The sequence below is a fragment of the Morone saxatilis genome, unplaced genomic scaffold (assembly GCF_004916995.1).
Source record: "Morone saxatilis isolate NCDOM2014 unplaced genomic scaffold, NCSU_SB_2.0 Contig24, whole genome shotgun sequence".
NCBI lineage: Eukaryota > Metazoa > Chordata > Actinopteri > Moronidae > Morone > Morone saxatilis.
The window spans coordinates 23,671,597-23,692,779 of NW_023339807.1; the positions used below are offsets into that span (position 1 = coordinate 23,671,597).

General features: G+C 38.6%; 1 protein-coding gene across 1 annotated transcript in view; it reads right to left on the reverse strand.

Moving 5' to 3' along the window:
• Positions 1–12,875: 12,875 nt before the first annotated feature.
• The window catches only part of agmo (alkylglycerol monooxygenase), a 45,989-nt gene continuing 37,681 nt past the window's right edge, over positions 12,876–21,183 (reverse strand). Inside the window, exon 13 of the mRNA XM_035672394.1 lies at positions 12,876–13,445. Within this exon, the coding sequence (XP_035528287.1) occupies positions 13,365–13,445 (81 nt within the window). The 3' untranslated portion in view covers positions 12,876–13,364. The remainder of the gene's footprint in view (positions 13,446–21,183) is intronic.

A 21,183-nucleotide genomic window follows, 5' to 3' on the forward strand; every position in this document is an offset into this window, starting at 1 on the left:
GGGGGGGGGGGGAGAGCACCAACGCGCTGCTCTGCCTGCAATGATCAGTTTCCATACTCCCGCTCGCTCACGTCACATCCCTACATCCCTCCCCTCGACTGCTCAGGTTCTCACCTTCCCCTCCCTCCCCTAAAAAGCTCTAAGGTCCTATGCACTCCTGCTTTCACTCAGTCTTTCTCATCTCTTTCTCTCTCTCTTTCTCTCCATTACTCCCCTCCTCCCTCCTTCTTGCAAGCCCTCTCTACTCCGGTCACTGTGGCACGCATCAGCCGGCTGCATTAGCATTCAACACGACAGGCGGTAAGTGCAGCAACCTGTGGGATATCCTCTCCAGAGGGCTGAGAGAAGGCGGGAGAAGGAGAAAGAGAGGGAAGAGAGGGTGGGCGTTGAAGCACAGAAAGAAGAGAAAGATGAGAAATGGGGACAAATAGAGAGAGGATGAAGATAATGCAGGGGGACAGGAGGTAGAGGATTTTTTAAAATTTAGTTTTCCCCTTTTACCCCTTTTTTTCTGGGAACACAAAGTTACAACATGAAGGAGATTTGACAGCACTCATACAGAGATTTTCCACTCAATAATAAAATACCTACTTACTGTACACTTACATAAAAAAATTTAATCTACAGACATCTCTAGATCTTTATAATATAGAAGTAGCCTCTGTCCAAAACCATTCCCACTCCACAATCACTAATCCTATGTAGTGCACTATATGTTCTGAGTGTGGAATGTATGCATTATATAGTGCCTTCAAAAATTCTGCAGTATAAAACTAGTGGCCGTGGGATGAACTTCCTGCTAACAGTCCCACAGTGTACTTTTCAATTTCATAGCTGTGTGACATTAGTGATTTTACTGCTCACTGCAGAGTAAACTACTGTGTCTATTATATGAGGAGTAGTGAATGGGCTGGAGTGAGAGTGATTCTGGACACAGCCCTTCAATATTAACAAATAACAACACAAATATCTTTTAGATTACATATCTTTTATAAACCAATGGTTACAAAGAAGAGGGAATAAATGAATAAAAAGCAACAGTGAGGTTATTGATATTATAAACTATTATTTTAAAAAGAAAGTATAAGTAATAATGATTTACTGTGGTTACCAAGCATGATGTATAATAATAATATATGTACACATACACTGATGTAAGAAAACAGGTGCTCAGTGTACAGGCCTGGGAGGATGGTACACTTGAAAAAGTAAATGTAATCATGTGGAAGAAGAAAGAAAGCCCACTTCAACCTTAAGCAATGAGAAAAAGACAGCTTTGGAAAGCAATCATATCACCAGACAGCGACCTTGATACCGGACGACTCTGCAAAACCCTGGAGTATTGTTTGTTCAGTTCAGTTCAGTTGGTTCATTGTAGTTGCAGATTGCAACTTCCTCGCTTCACCCTCCTCTTTCAAGCACAAAGGAGACACTGCGGTGATGGCGAGATGCGCATAAATTGTGAATGGCTCTACCTATAGGCGGTGTTTGGTTTGTCTGTTCTGGGCTACTGGCGGTTCAACATGGTGGAGAATCCTTATTCTTCTTCATTAAAGTATAATCATCTTATTTTCAGGTGATTATACATTAATGAAAACATAGTTATGCATATTATATGCCATTTCTCCCAATAAATTCTCCCAAATGGTACACACTGGACCATTAAGTTACATATGTAGTGTTAGACAGCTGAAACATTTAAAAAGATAAAAAGTTTAAGATCATCGTTACAATTAGTAAAAAAGCTAAAGCTTATTTGTAGGTTGACTGTGACAGGACTCTAGTCAGATGTGTTACACCCATTCACTGCTCCACACGCTTCTTTCCTCCTCACTACATAAAAGGCACATTATTTTCTGTATTGGCATTCAGCGCTGGCATTGGACATAAATCGTGAGGTGTGGAATTGTCCAATATTGCCATAAGTCCTCAGGATACTGGAGGAGAGGAGGTATAATGAATCATTTTGAGCATTTTCAAAATGTGTATTCCCCTCTGTGGGATCTACATTGGCTTGACAGTAGAAAAGCAATGATTTTTTCCTCTTTATACTTTGCTTAATATTTCAAAAACAGTCACATCTTAAAAGATCTCGAAGGATAAATTAACCTTCAGTTTTGTAGAATTATGTTTTATAAATTAAGGTACAGCTATTGTTCATTCACCATTAATATTCCAAACAGCATCCTTGACAATTTAGACTTTTAGCCGACACTCTTATCCAGAGAGATGTATGATGAGTGCATGTGTCGAAATGAGCTCAGATTCTTATTGGCCTCACTGGAAGCAATCAATAGTAATGCAGTCAGGGGTTCGAGCCACGCCATCAACACGAGATGTAAGAAATGTTTTCAGTTAGTGCAGAATGAACATACAGGCTCACAAAGTGCAAAACAAAGAAATAAGATCAAAGGAGAACAATTTAATCCCAAAGCACTTTAGACAATATGCGATGCACTCAGTTTCTTAGCACAGCTCATAATTAACATTAAATGGATCAATAAAGCAGAAAACAAATGAATATAAACAATGAATTTTTATAACCCATACTGTAAATAGATACACATACATACATATACTGTATACTCTACTTTAATCCAGATGAATAATGGCATTGATCCAAAACACAAAGGCCATAATTCTTAAAGATCAACCATGTTTTCCAGAAATCATGTTTATATACGACTAATTTGCAACAGAGATTGAGAGAGATGCAATGCTACCTAATTGTTTCAATGCTTCACTGTTCACAATGTATTTCATTTGTTCCATATCAACAATACAATATCTGCTTAACATAATTAACGTTTATATGTTTATGTTTTTTATGCACTAATAGAACTTGGTTAAGGTTAGGAAGAGATTGTGACCTTGGTTAAATATTGAAAAACAGCCTTGAAGCATCTTTACTTTATTAACATTTAACCAAAATGATTGTTTCCTAACCTTAACTATAGGGCTTCTGTTACCTAAACCTACACATGTGCCTCATGCTGCAAACCCTGGTCTCCAGTGTTAAAGCCCTGTGTATATATGCCAGCCATCCTCCCTGACCTCATCCCTCTGACTTGTGTGCAGTAAACAAAGTGCTTCCTTCTTTGGAAAAATGTAGCCACTGAATATAGTCTATGCAGCAATTACTCATTTCCTTACAATGTTTGGTAAAACAGTAGTTTGTAAATGTAATTTTTTAGAAGACAGGGTGAGTGAAGTTGAGGATGCTGGTTTACTTTGTGCTCATTCTTGGTATGTATAATTAAGTTTCAAGTGCACTGGTCCAACACCCAGCTCTTAATTTGACTAGGAGTTCTATAAGTTATTGATGTACCATAAGGGAGGAACTGTTAGGTTGGATAGATATGAATAACTCAGTGTTATCAGCATATAAGTGGAACTTTATTGTATTGTTAAAAATAAAATCACCATGAGATAATGTAAAAATATGAATAGTAGTAGAGTACTGAGCCCTGTAACACTCCAATTCAATATTACAGTAGGATGACCTGAAATATTTCTTCTTTCTACAAATATTGTAGTGGTTTTTTAAGGTTGGGAGAAGTTCATCTTTATTGTTAAATGTAGAAAACGTTGACTCTGGAAGAAGACAGGCCAAAAATCTAGGTGTCAATGCCAGATGTTTTGCTAGTTCACACAAAATACTAAAGGCAAGACTAAAGGTGTCATTTAAGCTCTTTAAAATTACACCAATGCTGTAGATTTTTCGGTTGTTTGGGGAAAAAAAAGTGTTTTCTTGAAAATAAATGGGTAAAATGTCCCACTCTACCAGCTACTGTCTAGAAGCTCATGTACCAGATATTTACCTCCAGCTAGTGGAGCTGCTGTGCAGTATAAATGTGTACTTTTCTAAGATATATGTTCACAGCAAAACCCTTCTGCCAGAGATGGTAAAGGTTACTCAATAACAGTTTCTACGCTGCTGTTCTGCCTTTCAGACAAGGCTGTAAGGACAAAAAAAGGCCTTAGCTATAAGCATGCTGCTTCCTGGAATCCACCTAATATCTTCATTTCATTTACTAGCCCAGCTTTAGATAACCTTTATAATGCTCACACCTTTTACGTAGCCTTTCACCCACAGAACCCACCATTTAATCTGAACCACAAGCCTCGGCATGTATTGAGTTTCATGAAAGATCGCTGAACAATGACCCAGATATGGGCGGCGTGTGGGGGGTGGCTGACCAGTATGCCAATAACGTTTGTGTTTTAGTGCTGCCTCCAGGCTGTCTGTGTAGGTCATGTGGTAGTTTACATTTGTGTCAGAGGGGAAGAGGCAGTTGAAGTATTGACATGTCCTTCACATGTGACTGTCAGTGGGTAACTACAGGGCATCTGCTCCTCAGAGTGACACGCAGCCAGTGTCTGGACTATTGATTATATTCAAATTAATGTGGGAATTCTAGCTAAAATTGTTAATCTATTGTTTGGGCAGCAAGCAATAAGCTGTAAAAACACCACTGACATATTACCACCTTATAAAGTTGTAGTGGTGAACGTGGTAGTAAACAGTTGCTTCATTACACATTCAGCAAACACAGAACAATCTTATCATTCATTTGCAGTCGTGTTTTTGGCCTCCTCCTAGCTCTGGTTTGGTGTCCAAACACTCCTGAGGGAAATATCTGGCTCTGTTAAATGCTCCTCTATGTTTACCAGCCAGTGGCTAACTGCGTCTGTCTGCTGTTTGGTGGAGGCCAGGTAGTGTACAATACGTTTTTAGAGCTTTTTTCTTGATGCTAATGTGAGCAGTGAGAGTGAAAGTGAACCAAAACATTAAAGTTGTTGTCTGTAAAACCAAAACTGAAGAGATGACTAAAATGCTCCGTAAAGCTGAGGGAAACTGTAGATTTGGGTGATAATTCTGGGTGATATGCAATTTTTAACTACAGACGGAGTGGGTCCTCTTCCGCAGAGGCCGCCATTTATTGAACTATCATGTTTTTACAGGACAAACAAAACACTGGTGCTAGATAGGACCTTTCACATTTGTCGCCAATTTCGCAGTCACCTGCAATCTTAGAAGGCTGAGCTGTGTTCAAATGGCTGAAATCTACAACTTCACCACTAGAGGGCTCTGAATCCTATACAGTGGTCCTTTAACCATGATGACATGTTGCCAATTTGTTGTTGTTGTTGTTGTTGTTGTTGTTGTTATAGAGATTTCTCTCTCTCGGTTTTGTTATTTGGTAAATCATGCCATACCACTGTTGCATATTCATTATTTTTGCCATGTATTAATGTTGTACATTTAGGCAAAAAGACATGACCCTTAGACATGTGCCATGTGAGATATTAATATGTACTGTATTTAATATACAGTACTGAGGGTTTAGTTGTTGTAGAGACATTTCTAAGGTACTATTTCTAGTTCTTGGCATTCAGTTTATTGTAACTAAACTCCTAATGTTTTGTTAATTTGTGTTTTACATGCAGATGACACAAATGATGCACGTCATATTTGCCTGTCACTGCTGAGTGCATCAGATCTGCATCATCAGGAGATCTCTTGAGGTCATTATGCATGTGGGTCAGACTCACTGAAGGCAGGTTAGAGCAACCTCCCTGGCAACTGACTGCATCACACTCTGCATCAATGAAAATTCAAATCTAATCCATAAATAGAGTGAAACGTATAACCAGCTCTCTGTAATGCCTGTTTTCTTGTCCTAAATTGGGAGTTTTTCTGGCTAACCAGCATTAGACTGAAGCCCAGTGAAAAAGCAATATAAGAGAGGAGGTAGTAGAAGAGCGTGTCTTGACTGTGACTAACTAAATACAATTAAATGTGTGTGTGAAAGAGGGTAGAGTAAAATATGGTGAAATAAAAAAGCCTTTCAGGAACAAGAAAAATGTGCCACAGATTAAAAGACGATGGTTGCAGAACACCCTCCCCGCCTCCACTCACACATCCAGTGAAACATTGAAACCCGAAGGCTTGGACCTTTTAAGATGTGCCTGTGGTTAAAGTGGCTTTGCTAGAAAAATTGTTCTTCATGTTGTGCTGCCCGCTCTAATGCTCAGATACTAACATCAAGTGTCGAGCAGTAGTGGAGGCAGAAATGCGAAAAATGCATAATTTTGAGGCCACAGCGGATTTGTGGTCAAACTGAATGGAATCATATTTTACCTTGACAGTTGGCTTAATGGCTTTATCATGAGCAGTCTGAAGACTGTGTTTTCTCTGAGGATAACACAAGCCTGAAGCAAACTCTTAATAACTGCTGGAGGTTGCAGATGGAAAAAATGGTTTGCCAACAATGGATTCAATAATATGAAGGTAGTCTCCATTCATAACTGGGCAGGACAGTGTATCCTTTACCAGTAGCTAATGGTCATATTGTTTGTAGTCTGCCTAAAGGCAATACATATTTATTTCCTTAAAAAATAGTGTTACAGTAGAAAGTCATGATTCTCATTTTGACAAGAATCATGCAACCCTACTTAAGTCCCACTTTCTCTGGCAGGTATCAGGGGAAACATGTCTGGTAATTTACAATTAATTAGTAATTAATATGTCATGGGAGCTGTAGGTGTTGGATCAGAAGTTATTTTCTTTGGATTTTCCATTGATAAAATGTTGATGTATACATTGTGAATTGTATTCCTCTGCTCAGCTGTGGTGGTTAATTGCTATTACTACTATTATTTTTATGTCAGAGATTCTTATTACACAGTGGCAACTTTGTTTTGGACAGTGAGCCATAACATTGTACAGTGTTGACTCCCTGAGCGTCAGCCAGTTACTACACACAGCTAATACACAACACTGATGATTACAGCACTTCTCATGCAGTATATATATTGCAGACTGAACCCTCTGCTATGAGCAGCTGGGTTGTAGAATAATATTCAAATCAACCTTACAACTTATAAGACCCAATCAAACACCCGTAAGCTAGCATTTCTGTCACTATCATGACCCCCCCCCCCCGACAGAGACAGCAGTCCAAAGCGCATATATCAATTCTACCCCACTTCTGGCCCTCTGTGCTATAAATAGCAGCCTGAGTGTGGAGTGCAGCACACCATGTATCATAATGGGACCATTATGTAAGGTCCTGTGTGTCTACACAGGCTGACCCTGGGTCTTCCTTCCCGTGGGGCTGAGGCCACAGTGATGCTAGCTAGGTAACAGACAGCTGGGTCTCCATCACTGTGTGTACATCCCCAGGCAGAAGCAAAAGAGCATGCATTTAAGAGTGAAGAAAGACTGGCATGTCACAAACACTTTTAATTATATTAGCCTGGTGCATCTGCCATTTTCAGGGAGATGTACTCAGACATGTTGTGGGAGAACATTAAATTCGGAGGGAACTACAGATGCGAACACAAAATGGCTTTGTCTCTCCAGAACTAAATTTTATCAGCAGCAACTAAATTTGTTCTGCCATGTACCATACATTTTTGGAAGCTGAAAAGCATAACATGTACTGCGGCTGTGATTAGGCTGCCAACATCACAATGCTTCAAATCAGCGTACTTTTTAAATATTTAAAGTCCATTTGAAATTGCATTTCTTTGTCTGCCCTGTGTTTTCCTTTGAGAAAAGAAAAATCACGAATCAAAAGGGAGAAATTAATATTTTATACTTTTGGTTTCATGATGGTAGCCCCTATTTTTATATTAATTCATCGGAATAGGTTTACAAACTACAAGTCAAGAGGTCAGAGATATAGCTCGGGACCAAACCATTTCAGGCTTTAAAAGTAATAATTCAAATTGATGAAAAAAACAGGCAGCCAGGCAGAGAAAAGGAGAGCAGAACTTATTGCATGTATGTCGGTTTAGTGTGTGCATCCATGCATGTGTGTGTAGTGGGACTCCCCTCTGTCCCCCTGCAGACAGTTGGTGCAGAGCACTGAACTATATTATCAGAGCATGAGTCATTGTAACGTTCTGTGGCACTGAGGGAGCAAATCACATTTGTTCCCTCTTCCCATCTTCCAAGTAATGAGGAAAAGAGGAGAAAAAAGAAGGAGCCACACAGACAAATACAATGTTTGATGTGTGAAGTTTATACAAAGATAAAACCCATATCTGTAGACTGTAAACAGATAATCTGCTAAATGTCTTTTTTATTGTTTCCATCTTTGCTGCTCATTGCTGCAATGCACAGTTTTTTGCACTGCACTTAACAGAAATCGCCTGTCAACCAAACAGCAAGGGTAGGACTGATGTGCTTTTCTTTGGGAGTTCTGTTCATAAAGTTTGAGTTTCTTTAGCTGGATTCTTTATCTTGTCAGCTCGGGTGGTCATTATGTGCTTTGGTTTAGGGCACCCTGTGGGGTTGTTTTGACATTCAAACTTTCCCACCCAAACGTCGGGTGCTCTTCTTCATCTTCTACTGTTACTGCCGCATTGCTGACTTTAACCACATGTTACCACCAGCAACTGCTGACGTCCTGTAGATGTGTATCATGTCAGTCCCTGAGCCCTGATGTAGGAGTTCGGTCAGACTGACTTTAGGTCTGCGAGTATAAATGCAGCCCTCTTCATTCCTTTGAATGAGGCTAGTCCATGGTGGCAGTGGAGGTCCTTGCATTGACACCACTGCCTCAAAAGTAGAACCTGGATTAACCATTTCTGGACTGAAATGTGACGACATTCAGCAAGGCACTGATCAAACACATGCAAGCCCACAATCCAGGTAGATTACTTTGTAATGTGAATGCCATATTTGTACTCTGCTACTACTATGCGGTGATTGTTGTGATAAAGAATAAATAAACTGTAAAATCCTGTCATGTCTGGAGGGGATATTTAAATATTATTTTCCTATCTATCAGTATTAAACCATTTGTATCCCTATGGATCAATATATAACTGTTTGAAAAAGACTGTGTCAATTCAATGTGTACAGAGTAAATATAAATGTAATCCATGACACCCTGTAGTCCCTCAAACTCATCCTGACTGGTTCTCACAAACGACCCTGTTTTTTCAGGTCATGAAGATGCTTTCAAATGTTGTAGCTGCATTGATACCAGGTGTACTAATGAGTGAAACACAACCACACATTTACTCCAGGTATTGTGGCAGACGCCAGAACATCAAAGGTGATGTTGGTGGAGTTGTCTGGTGCATTCAGGCGTTCGTAAGTTTTCCTGACCACTGCTGATGTGATTATTCCTCGACCCAGTGAGCAGAACACATTCTTACGCCAACACAAGGGCTGTGATGATATCGAACTGGCATGCGATTATCTTTATTCACATCTCATGGGGAGCAGCAGAGGAGCTGCATTCATTTGCCTTTCTCTGATGTGTGAAGGAAAACAGGAGAGGAATACTTCAATTCATTAACGTTTCCATTATCTTCTTGACAGTGAATTCCATTTCTTCATTTTTGAGTGATTTGTGTTTTTTATTGTTGGACAATGTGAGTGTTCTCTGTGTATTTGTGTTGATATTATACTATTATGTTACTTTGTTATTCACATGTTATCTTCGTATCCAAAGCCTGATATCTTATTCCTCTGTGCTATAGAGCTCAATTATTGTCTGTTAACAAGACTAAAAGTCTACAGCCATGCTAGTTGCTCTGCAGTGTTGGGCTAGTTACTCAATATAAATAAATTACTAATTTATTCTTCTCAAAATAGTATTATTAACTTTTATTACCCTCCACATTATTATTACCCCCTATTACTCTATATTACATTTAAATGGCCACTCATTACAGAATTGGGAATTGTGTCCTTTACCTCCAAAATTAGATTTATGATGATTAAAATCCAGTTTTGTTTGTTAAAATCCAACTAATGAGTATTTTCAGCTTCTGAATATAAGCGTTTCCATCTTCCACGCTAGTTTCCTCCACGATTACAAAAATGTATCCAAAGATGTGATTGGATTGTTGGATTTCAACTCAGTAGAGGTGTGATAACAAAAGTAAGGTTGTAACAAATTATTTGTAATATTATTACTGACATTTCTTTAGCAATTAATTACACTACTAGTTACTGGGGAAAGTAATATCATTACTGTAATATTAATACTGTAATACATTACTGCCCAACACTGCTGCTCTGTGATACTGAATGCTAACACTAGCATGGTAACATACTCACAATGACAATGCCACAAGTGACCACTGGCCAAAATTGGAAGCAAGGCTGAGCGGCGATGCTCGATCTAGTTCTATTATATATCTATGTCCGTTCCACACAGCATTCCTTGGTCGGAGCAATCAGCCACGGGAGTGGGAGACTCAGCAAGTGACACTGATGGACGATTTGAGGATGACAGGCCAATCGATACGGAGGAATCCATAGAGAGGCGGACCAATCCTAGGAGGGACACTGCAAGGCTCTATCAAGATGTAAGAGATCTGGACCACAGGAATGACCTCATAAACAGTACATTAACCAGGCTAACGGCAATGACCGTAACACACACACACACACACACACACACACACACACACTGTATAATCAATCTCACACACACCATCCTGTTGCTGTTTGCTAAAAACTACAGTGAGCAGCCTTTAAAAAAAAAAAAAGGCACTATATATTCAAAGACTGATTTTTAAAAAGTTGGAACAAATGTCGGATGAGTGTCACAGACAGGTCAGAGAAAGTATTGAGAGACAGAATAATTAAGACAATAGAACGAATACTTACTTTATCCTTTAGGTATCACATATGTAATTAGAGAAAACATGAAAAATAATGTATTATTTTCAGTCTGAACAAGTGTTCCGAGCTTATAACTTTAAAAACCAAAAAGTCATTAAGATACATTTGTGTACAGGCAGTCTAATTATTAATAAAAAAAATGGCAAACTTAATCAATTTGATTGATCACACAAATGACCCAGAGGCTATTAGAAAGCATCCATGGCGCTGCCAAGGATAAAATGACTGTTGGTTTGTTTTTGGTCCCTTTTACATTAGAGCGGGCCCTGCGAGATCTAATTCTCATTGACTATCTCATTGAGCGACTTTCTTGAGCGACATTTCCTCGTTCCATTAAGCGAGACCCCGGGGCAGGATTCCCTCACTGCCTATTACAAGGATTTCATGTAAATGTGAAGGCCACATCCTTCTACAGTGGGATCAATGTGTAAGCTCCTGGTTGTTGTTGGATCGCTTCAATAACCCAACAGATCGTTAAAAAAGCAAAGAATGTGAGCACAGCAGCAGCATTTAGAAACAACACAATAATAGGTCAGGATTAATATTGTTATACTAAACTGACTGTAGATAATGATATATCAAAAATCAAGGAGGTAATATAGTTAGTTGACTGCACATAATATAATAATATAAGACTTAAAGGACCTGCGTGTGGGATTTAGTGACATCTAGTGGTGAAGTTGCAGAATGCATGTAACTGAACACTGCTGGCGTTTGTATTTGCGGACCTTGGAATGAGAATGGGCTGTGAAGCCTGCGTAAGGCCCTACCTTCAGTCAGTGTTTCATTTGTCCCTTCTGGGCCACCGCAGAAACCTGGAGGTTCAACGTGTTCATGTAAGGCGAACCGCAGCGTCTGTAGATAAAACAGCTCATTCTAAGGTAACAAAAACATAACAATTCCTATATACAGGTGATTATACAGTGAAATACATAAAAACATACCTATGAATATTATATTACATTTAAAAAAAAACACACACACACAAGGTGGATTTCATTAAAAAATGTAAACCAACAAAAATAAAAGAGTATAAAAATGTGTCCTCTGTGACCCCCTCATGAGCATGTTGACCACACCCTTATCAGTGATGTCACAGCAGGTGGAAATCATTAACAGTCACTGATTGAGACATTGAGAGTAGCAGCACATTGAAGTGATTCAGTTCACCTGCAGGTTGTAGTAGATTTTCAGTGTCCAATGATGGTATGGATGATAAACTTCTCACTGGAAATATATGTGCCCTCCTCTATTATTATTATGTTTATAACTTCAACACACAGGATCCTGTTAGAGCATCTGGTATTTCCTTACCTTTAAGATATTTTAATAGTACACATTAGCTGCATCTGTTAGGTAACACATTAGATGTGTGGTATTTTAGTGAACCCACTGTGAGCGCTCTGCACATATAGAGTAATGCCATCTGTAGACTTGTTAATATGACACATCATGCATATTCACACAGCCGCTTCTACTCCTTCGGTTTTTCACAAAATCATCAGCATTTACATAATCTGCATATTGTGATGTTTTCATAGTGATTACTACACAATTTCACACTCATATGCATATTTTTGGATGCATATGTGAACACACAAACTGAATGTGTCATGTAATTTAGCAACGTGATAAAAACATGTACATAATTGGTCATATTTACACAAATCTTCATCTGCATGTTTAATGTATATCAACTCACAATTGTTTATGTATTTAGGCATTATTTTGTAAGACAGAAGTCAGTCATAGGCAATATTTAAGAACTCACATGTCTGGTCTGTATGTCTTTATAAAAATACATATAAATTAAATACAATTTTTTTAGATTCAGCCAAAAACCTTAAATGATATTGTTATATTAAAGGAAATTATAATGTTTTTAACATCAAACTTAATGTGCTTGCAGTTGTTTCAATTGTTTTTGCTCAACCTCCATACTTCAATATAAGTCTTAATGTCTCTCAAATACATGGATTAACAGGTTTTGCTGAACACAGGTGCCACTTGTAAACAAGGCGTTGATTTATCTGGCGATAACAGCACCATCTGCTGTGGACTGTTTGTCACTCCCACACAAGATCTGGAGCTTGGGAATCTGTCGAAATCTGTCGTTTCAACAGGACGCACACCCTCCAGGGTTTCATTTTGTTTTTACATTCTGTCGGGCCTATACGCATTTATAGGGAAATCAAAAATGGAGACATGTAGAGCAAGATTACAAATGTTTTATTGAAAAGAGAAATTGAATATATTGTACAGTGTTGTGTGAGTGTGAAGGTAAAATTAACAGTATTTGCACCATTTGTTTCATAAGAGGTATATGTTGCATAGTAAAGGCAAAAGAAATAAAATGTTTACACAGTGGCTCAGGCAAAACATAAAAATATGAACTGATTCAAACTTCAATTAGCACCTCTGTTACAACAGTGCTACTTTAAAATGACACTGAAATCTATCAAAAATGTATCATTTAATAGAAAGCACCTTCAGCATCATATAGCTAATTTACATGATAAAGCTTCAGTTATGAACAGACCATAACCAGTTATACATACAAAGTAAAACGTGAATCAAGCAGAAGCTGAAACAACTGTTAGTCAAGCTAATGGATGTCACATATAAAGGTTGAATACAGTGTTATTAAAATGTGCAACAAGGAATTATGTCAATAATTATGACTTCAGCAGAAATAATTCAGTCCGTTTCAGTCTGCCTTCTTTTTGATGTTCAGCAGCTGAGAGAAGCTCTGCAGGGCCCAGTACAGCAGAGAGAGGGAGACAAAGGCCTGGACAACACAGACAGAAGGGAGTTAGGATCAGAGGCCTTATGTCATTCTACTCCCTTAAAAAACGACAACTGTGACACCTTGTAGAAACTAAGAAGATGTAATGATTTAGCTGAGGTGATGATCTAAAGTGTTATTTCAGCATTTAAAACTGGCGACGGCAGCTCAAGGTTGAAAATCTGCTAAGAAGATATTGCCGTGTGAAAGTGTTAACGAGCTGACAGTTTGAGTTTGAAGGTAGGCAATAAATGCTGTGTTGACTTACTGAATGATCAATGTTTTGGTAAGATATTTTTATAAAAAATGTGTTTATTCCAGTTTTATTCTCAATAAACTGATTAATTGTTTGGTCTATTTTATATCAGAAAATAGAAAAAATAAAAAATAAAAAAAATAAAGCTCATTACAGAACAAGTAGACGTATTTGAATAGCTTCTTTTGTCTGACTAACAGCCCTAAACTCCAACATTTTCAGTTAATGGCAATAGAAGACTATGAGAACCAGGAAATATTAATATTTAAGCCTGAACCAGTACAATTATTAATTATCAAAATAGCTGAAAATTATGTTTTATTATAGCTACAGAACAGTAGGTTTTTGAAATCTCTACTTTTTTATCAAATTTCTTTTCAAACTAATAATTTGATTAAAGGCCTGATTTATCCATTTAATTAGACTGACTTTAGGAGCAACTAACATTTAAACATTTCAATGTTTGGATACTCGTCCTCCTCACTGTTATTGCTTTTATTGTTGATCAACAGTCGAGTGTTCACTTATTCCAACTTTCTCTGGATGACGGCATCAGCTAAATTGCACGTTGCAAAAGTGTAACACTAAGTAAAAGAAAAAACAGGACATAAAAAAGTATGACAGGTATCATTTACGACGAGCGAACAGAAAGCCAAACACTGAAAGTGAATTCCTAATTGAAAGAAAACAGTGAGGGTGATGCAGAAAGTGGTCTCAGAGGTTAAGGACCAGGTCTTCTCCCCTGATGCTCTCACGACGGGGTCAGAAGGGTCACCGTCATGGGCGACCTCGCTATTCAGAGAGAGGGGGGAGGGGGGGCTCTGCCAGAAACAGCCCTCGCCTCCACCCCTCGCTGCGTTCTGGCCCATAAACTGCATTCTACATCGCAAACCAAGCCAAAACCAGACCGCTGTCCATCACAGGCAAAACAGCCTGATGGGAAAAAAAGCAACGTTTCTTAGTGGACACGGCAGCTGTTTTCCTCAGAGAGAGAGAGAGAGAGAGAGAGTATAACACAGAACTCTCACTACCTGATCTGAGAGCTGCCTCCCCACCGAGAGACAATAAAAGCTTCACGATAGACGAAGCAAAGGAACAGACGGGACTTATCAAGGATGTAAAGAGATCCAAAACATGTCCGTCCTCTGTTTTCTACCTACATTTCCCTTTCCCCATCCAAATATAATTTCTATATCTGCAGCTTTAAACTCCAAATCAACCAGATACGAGATAAATCACAACAAAACTTGATTCAGATCAGTGGTAGAATGTGGTACTTTTATGCTTATTTATGTTTCTGTTTCACTTTATTTCAGAGGAATATTTTGTACCTTTCACACTTATCCGACAGCTAAATTATAGTTAGTTACTTTTCCGATTAAGACTGTATATAACAAAATTATCTGTTTGTCAGTGTGATGTATTTCTATACATTTAACTTCCCAAATAAAATGAGCTCAACTTTGACAGCTACAACATTAAAATACTGTCTACCCATTAAAGCATCAGTAATGATTTAATTTTATAATAACATCGACCTGTATTAACTTTTACAGTGTTGTATTGCTAATTTACCTAACTATAGAATCTGAATAGTTTTTCCTGTTAGTCTGTATATATTCAGAAAAAAGAAATGAATTGGTTATTCCTTACAGTAATTTAAGCAGCATGACTTTTAACAGTGATCTGAATGCACAGGTACCTTTTGGAGCAGGTAATGATTTACTAGCTTTACTTGAATAAAACCGCCTGCACCCTGTTTTGTCTTCTGCTGGTTCATTTATTTAATATGACGATTAGGTCTAAATGATCTTTTGTCTGTTACATGCACCACAACAGTCCGATATATTGTACATACGTAGATGCTGCCTATATCCACAAAGGACCATAAAAAGTAGGTCAATTGTTGAATGAAACACCTTGAGAAAACCAGTGGTTAAATGTAACCATCCTATGTACATTGCAATAGATTCATAGTTAAAATTAGGTCAACATCAACAACTACAACATTAAAATGCTTATTATACATTGTTAATAATTTTTTCTTGTCTAGTACTTTTATTTGGATACTTTAAGTACAATTTCCAAATAAAACATACTTTTACTTCAGCAGCACTACTACAGCAACAGGAAACCTTTAGTTTGTGTTGATTCTGGCGGCCCCTGTGGACAAAAGGGGTTGTGCTTCCATCGCCTCGTTCAAGTGATTTCAATGGGATTCCGACCGAATCCGACCCTGTTGCAGTCATTATCTTCTCATTGATGGTATTGTTTGTTTATGTAGGTCATATAAAGGCCCCCAGTATTAAACTGCTTCATAATAAGTAAAACTCCTTGTAGCACATTTAACTAATATTTTCAATGCAGGAATTTTCAGTGGAATATCTTTACAATGTGGTATTGCTACTTTTACTCGAGTAAAAGTACTTGATCTGAGTACTTCCTCCACATAGACGGCTATGTAAGCTAATGAAGGTATGTTTTCATAAACAAAACTACGCTGGCACAAGATCAGAAAGATAAAATTATGAAAAACTTTTTCAACATTCATCATAAATGGAAATTTCACTCATTGTTTGTAAAAAGAGCCTTTAAGTAACATCTATTTTACAGATAAATAAAATAATCCAGCAGAAAGTGAGGAAACGTGGGTTTACGGTAACCTTTCCAACAGGTTTCCTAGAAGTTGTGGGTAGTGTCATTTCTCACAAGGAACTCAAGAATAACACTCAAAAGTTAAAAAAATTCACACTGATATTTGGCTTCTACTGGAACTGTATGAAGTTGTTTGGTGAATCCAATTAATACCTTTTAAACATGATGGCTAAAAGTTTAAATTAAATTCCTTGAAGGAAAAAACTCCCAAAAATTGTAATGTGTCTATCTCTGAGACGAATTGGGATCGAGAGGCTTGGCAGAACTTCGCAAATCACATTTCACTCTCAATAGACCGAAACATGACAGAGGTTTCTATCAAAGCCGCATGTTGAGGCAAAGGAAGGGCACCTATTTTTCTCTGTTCCCATCTCTCCTCATTCGCCCCACTATGCTACATTTTAATGGACTCTGTAGGAAATCCATGTGGGACACATTACATAGTGGAAGGAAGCGGGTTTGATCGTCTACAAATAAGCACTACAGCCAGACAGCAGCGGCTCCCAAAGTAGAGATCTCAGCAAATCGCCTCACACTCACTTTGTTTTGGGCAGAAGGTACTTTGTTAAGAGTAGTAATACAAAAAGCCACAAACATGTGGTTTTTGTAGATTTTTACTTTGCTTCTTTGTTGAGCTTTATTTACTCAGGGGAGCAAACTTGAACCAATCTTTCCCCACTGAAGCCAAAACCGTACAAAACGTCTTCTAACTTTAACATAAATTAATATTTAGCTCAAAGTTCACCAAAGGATTTATGATAATAATAATCGCCACACAAGAACATCAGTATTGGACGATTCTGCAAAATAGAAATTTTTGTTTTATTGTTTCTTTTTTACAAATGGCAACTAAAAGATGGTTATAATATGGTTAACAATAGGCAACTAAAATACTCGATAAAAGCTAGGAAGTGACTGATTACAAACGTAAATTGCAGATCACTTTGGTCTCCTAAATAAAAGTTGGAAGTGTTACACACCCATCGACACCCAGACCTCCACTTTCTACCTCGCTCCATAAACAGCACGCTAACTGTCTGCATTGGCACTGCATGTTGGTGTAAATCATGAGGTCCAGAATCTTCCTATATAGTTCCAGAGGGATACTGGGTTGTCCTGTGTCGCCAAACTTTAAATTTTTTTGTACGACTAGTGGTAAGGATCCAGGTATGGCAGGATACATTGGATTAATTGTGTAGTGTAAAATGTAAACACTGATTGGGAGTTTGATTTATTACAATGTGCACAAAAGGATTGCTTTCAGCCAAAAAGTAATAAAAAACATTATAGCTGCCTATATTAGGTAACCTGAGTCCCAACAGTCCTGTAAACTGTGACGTGAATAGATGCACTGTTGGTATGCAACCTGACGCAGTTGGCTGTCTCGCTGGCTCTGGCTTTTGTAGTTAATTTAACAGTCGCTTCTTTTAAACTCTCAGTTTGTATTTGCTGATAAGGTGTCGTCTCTCGTCACGAGAGCCTAAGCTTTTGTGATTTGTATCTGTCCCTGTAGTCTATGTTAGCCCGCTGACTGCAGATATTAGGCAGATGTCAAGACAAACAAGCAGAGGGAGCATATAAAGAAGTGTCCAGACTTTTTGCTCTATCTGTCTATCTGTTGAAATTGATTATTAACACGGATGTTTGTGCTCTACCCAGCGTAACATCTGGAGATAGCATGTATGTTTTTAACAGGTAGTTATTCAACTCTCCTGCACAAAAAGACCTAAGATATGATGTTTTAATCATGTTGTAGTCATATTGCATTATGCAGCAGTAATAAAAATAGTGAATTGTCCCAAAGCTGAAAAAAGTTTTCCTTATGACCTACCTTTAAATCTAAGAATAGCAAAATTGTGTTTCCACTCTTTGGAATGAACATTAAAATTAGGCTTGTGATGGACATTACAAACCTACAGCCTTTTAGTGATATTCAGATGTTAGATACAAAAATACTAATAAAAATAGTTTAGATTGCTCAATTGTTGCTTCATCTAAAACATGTCCTTGTTCTGTTTGCATAGGTTTACTGTCTCAAGATGGTGTCAACACTGTTCTAAATCTTTAGCAGCCTGACAAGAATAAAATATGGCAAAGACCCTCAGTAACTTAAAACATGGTCAAATTTAAAATAGTAAATAACGACCATCTGCTGCTCCAACATAAAAATATCTGTATTGACCTTCAGAACAACAACTGGTCAGCTCTATATTAAGTAATTCTGTGTGCTGTTGATTGATATAAAGCTTCAAGCAGATACATTAAACACCCCAGGGTGCATTTTGGTGCCCCTGGCAACTGTCTTCTAGCCTTCAGTGGGTTAACATGGCAGCGCCTTGCTGTTCTCCAATGCAGCTGCACTCGTGATTGAAATGAAAACAAGGCAGAATGGCTGCTGTCAGACGTGTGATATATGACCTGTAATGGGATGTTTCCAGAGCTCCCTCTCCATATGGCTGCCTACAGTCCACCAGACCTGGACTGAACTGTATTGGAAAATAGTTCTCAACTTTTTGTTTTAACCTGGCTGCAGAGTGGGAGTGGGTGGAGTTCGCTGCATCGGGACATTGCTAAATTGGCGAAAAATAAATCATAGAAAATATCTGTTAATACAGTTTCATCCAAAGCTTCAACATCTTTTTCCGAGTAATTTTTCTTTTAACTTTCTGTTCACAGAAACATGTCTGAGCTTCTCGCTACGTGACAACCTTCTAGTGTTAAGGTAAAGGAAAGCAACTAAGATTTTTCATGTTTTCAAATCAGTGTAATCATATTGACACAATTTAAAACAAATCCCAGTATTTTTCAGGGTAAAATGAACAAGATTTAATCTAATAAATAAAAAAAGGACAGCTAAAATGATGCAAGAACATGACATGCAGACACCTACACACAAAGAGGACTTCCTGTCTGTTCATTACGAGCAGATATACAGCCTCTGTGCTCGGGCTGTTTGAGCAGACTCAGGAAGGATACGCTGAGCAGGTTAATGTCCCACCAGAGACTCAGTGCAGTGCCTGCTCTGTAGCACAGCCATGAGAAATATCACCTTCACACTCCCACGCGCACACAAACACACACACACACACAGTGCAGCCGGACAAAACACATGTGAAACGGCAGTTGCTTCATGCTGAAAGTGTAGCAAAACACAAAGTGGTCTGATGATACGCCAATTTAGAATAATACAGTTGTTTAGAGGTTGTTTTTTTTGCCCTTTTCACATCTGGTGTTTGTTCTCATTTGCCATATGTCTGCTAGAAGGTCACAAGTAAGGGCAACAGCGACTCATCCAGACCATTAGTGTCTCAAACATGAGACAAATGCCTGAGAGGAACCCGCTCAATTCACTTCAGACCGCAGCAACTTGGCTCCACTTCAGCCTCAATAAGAAAAGTCTTCACCTCATCATTAACTACAGTTCCCTGGGTGGCCACACCACCGGACCCGTTGGTGAGGAGCGCACTAGTCGGCAGAAATTCTGAAGGCAGAGTTGTGGGCACGCATCCAGGAAGGGGGGATGAAAGACAATCACAAAAGAGGACGAACACGGGGATGCATTTGCATTTGTAAAATCAAGCCCCATTTGTATTTACACGGAGAAGAAGTGCAGATGAATGACTCTCCAGGGCCTGTAAGAGGTGCATCTTTACCCCGTCTCCTTCCAATTATAACAGTCTCTGTTTTACATACCTACTGTGGGGATTGGAGCCAACTGTTCTTGAAGCCATTCTGTGTTCCTGCCACATGGGTAGTCCAAAGAGGCAGTAATCAACATCGCCAATTAGTAATGAAACACAAGTGGCTGTAATCACCTCAACAATGAGAAAAAATGTCCCCTCCTTGCCAGCCTGGTCCAAACTTAACACAACAACAAACATACTAAATGAACATCTACTGCCCAATTAAAGTTTATTTAACTAAGACCATGAAATGCAAAATCTGAAATAGGATCAGATAAACTAATTAAAGAACAAAAACTAGCTCCAAAGATAACAGTTCAACCCACAAGGCTGAGAAGGCAGACAAGGCAGCAAAGGGATGTTGTGCATAAAAAAATTGAGCAGCTGTCTGCAGGATGTCTGACCTCTGAGAGGAAGGCTTGGAGAGGTAGAATAAGGTATTGAGCTGTCAGGTAGAATATAAGGTTCAAAGGATATGACCAACAAGAGACCAACAAGTAGGACATGAGGCTGTGTGAGGATGTTACTTCAGGAGCTCGTATTATTGCTTCACAAATAAAATGATTTCTTTGTCGAGCAGCTGAAGGCCTATGTCATATATAAGACAGGGTTCTGCGGCAGATCACAGAGCCTTCAGATGCCTGCGCACCTAAGCTTAAAGCCTCAGAGAATCAGAAGTCAAGGTCTTGATCATTCAGGTGGAGCACTTTTAGGGCTCAGCATGGTCAACGTGCTGCAACTGAACATTTCTTTGTTAGAACTTTGCAGCGGTTGCTTGTCACTATTGAACAGCATATATGTTGTTTTCTACTTGCCACCTTGTTCTCTCTTCTTTAAAGATACGTTTGCTATCTGATTAACGGTGTATTTGTGTAAAGAGGTGGAAGGGGAAGTGAATGGGGCGGGAGTAAGTTTAAGTCAGCCAAAATTGTGTAATTGTAGAGCTCTGTAGGGGGCTTGTGTAAGTTTGCGGAGCCCACCGTGAGAATAATACACAGGGCCTTAAAGTGTGGTTTGACGGTTTTAAAAGCCAGAGAAAGCCAAACAAAAGCCTACAGGAGCTCAACATCAAGCTCTAAAAGGCAAGAATGCCTGTGCCCTGGAGCAGCTGAAAGTCTTTGAGAGGGTAAATAAGCTTAGCCAGGAA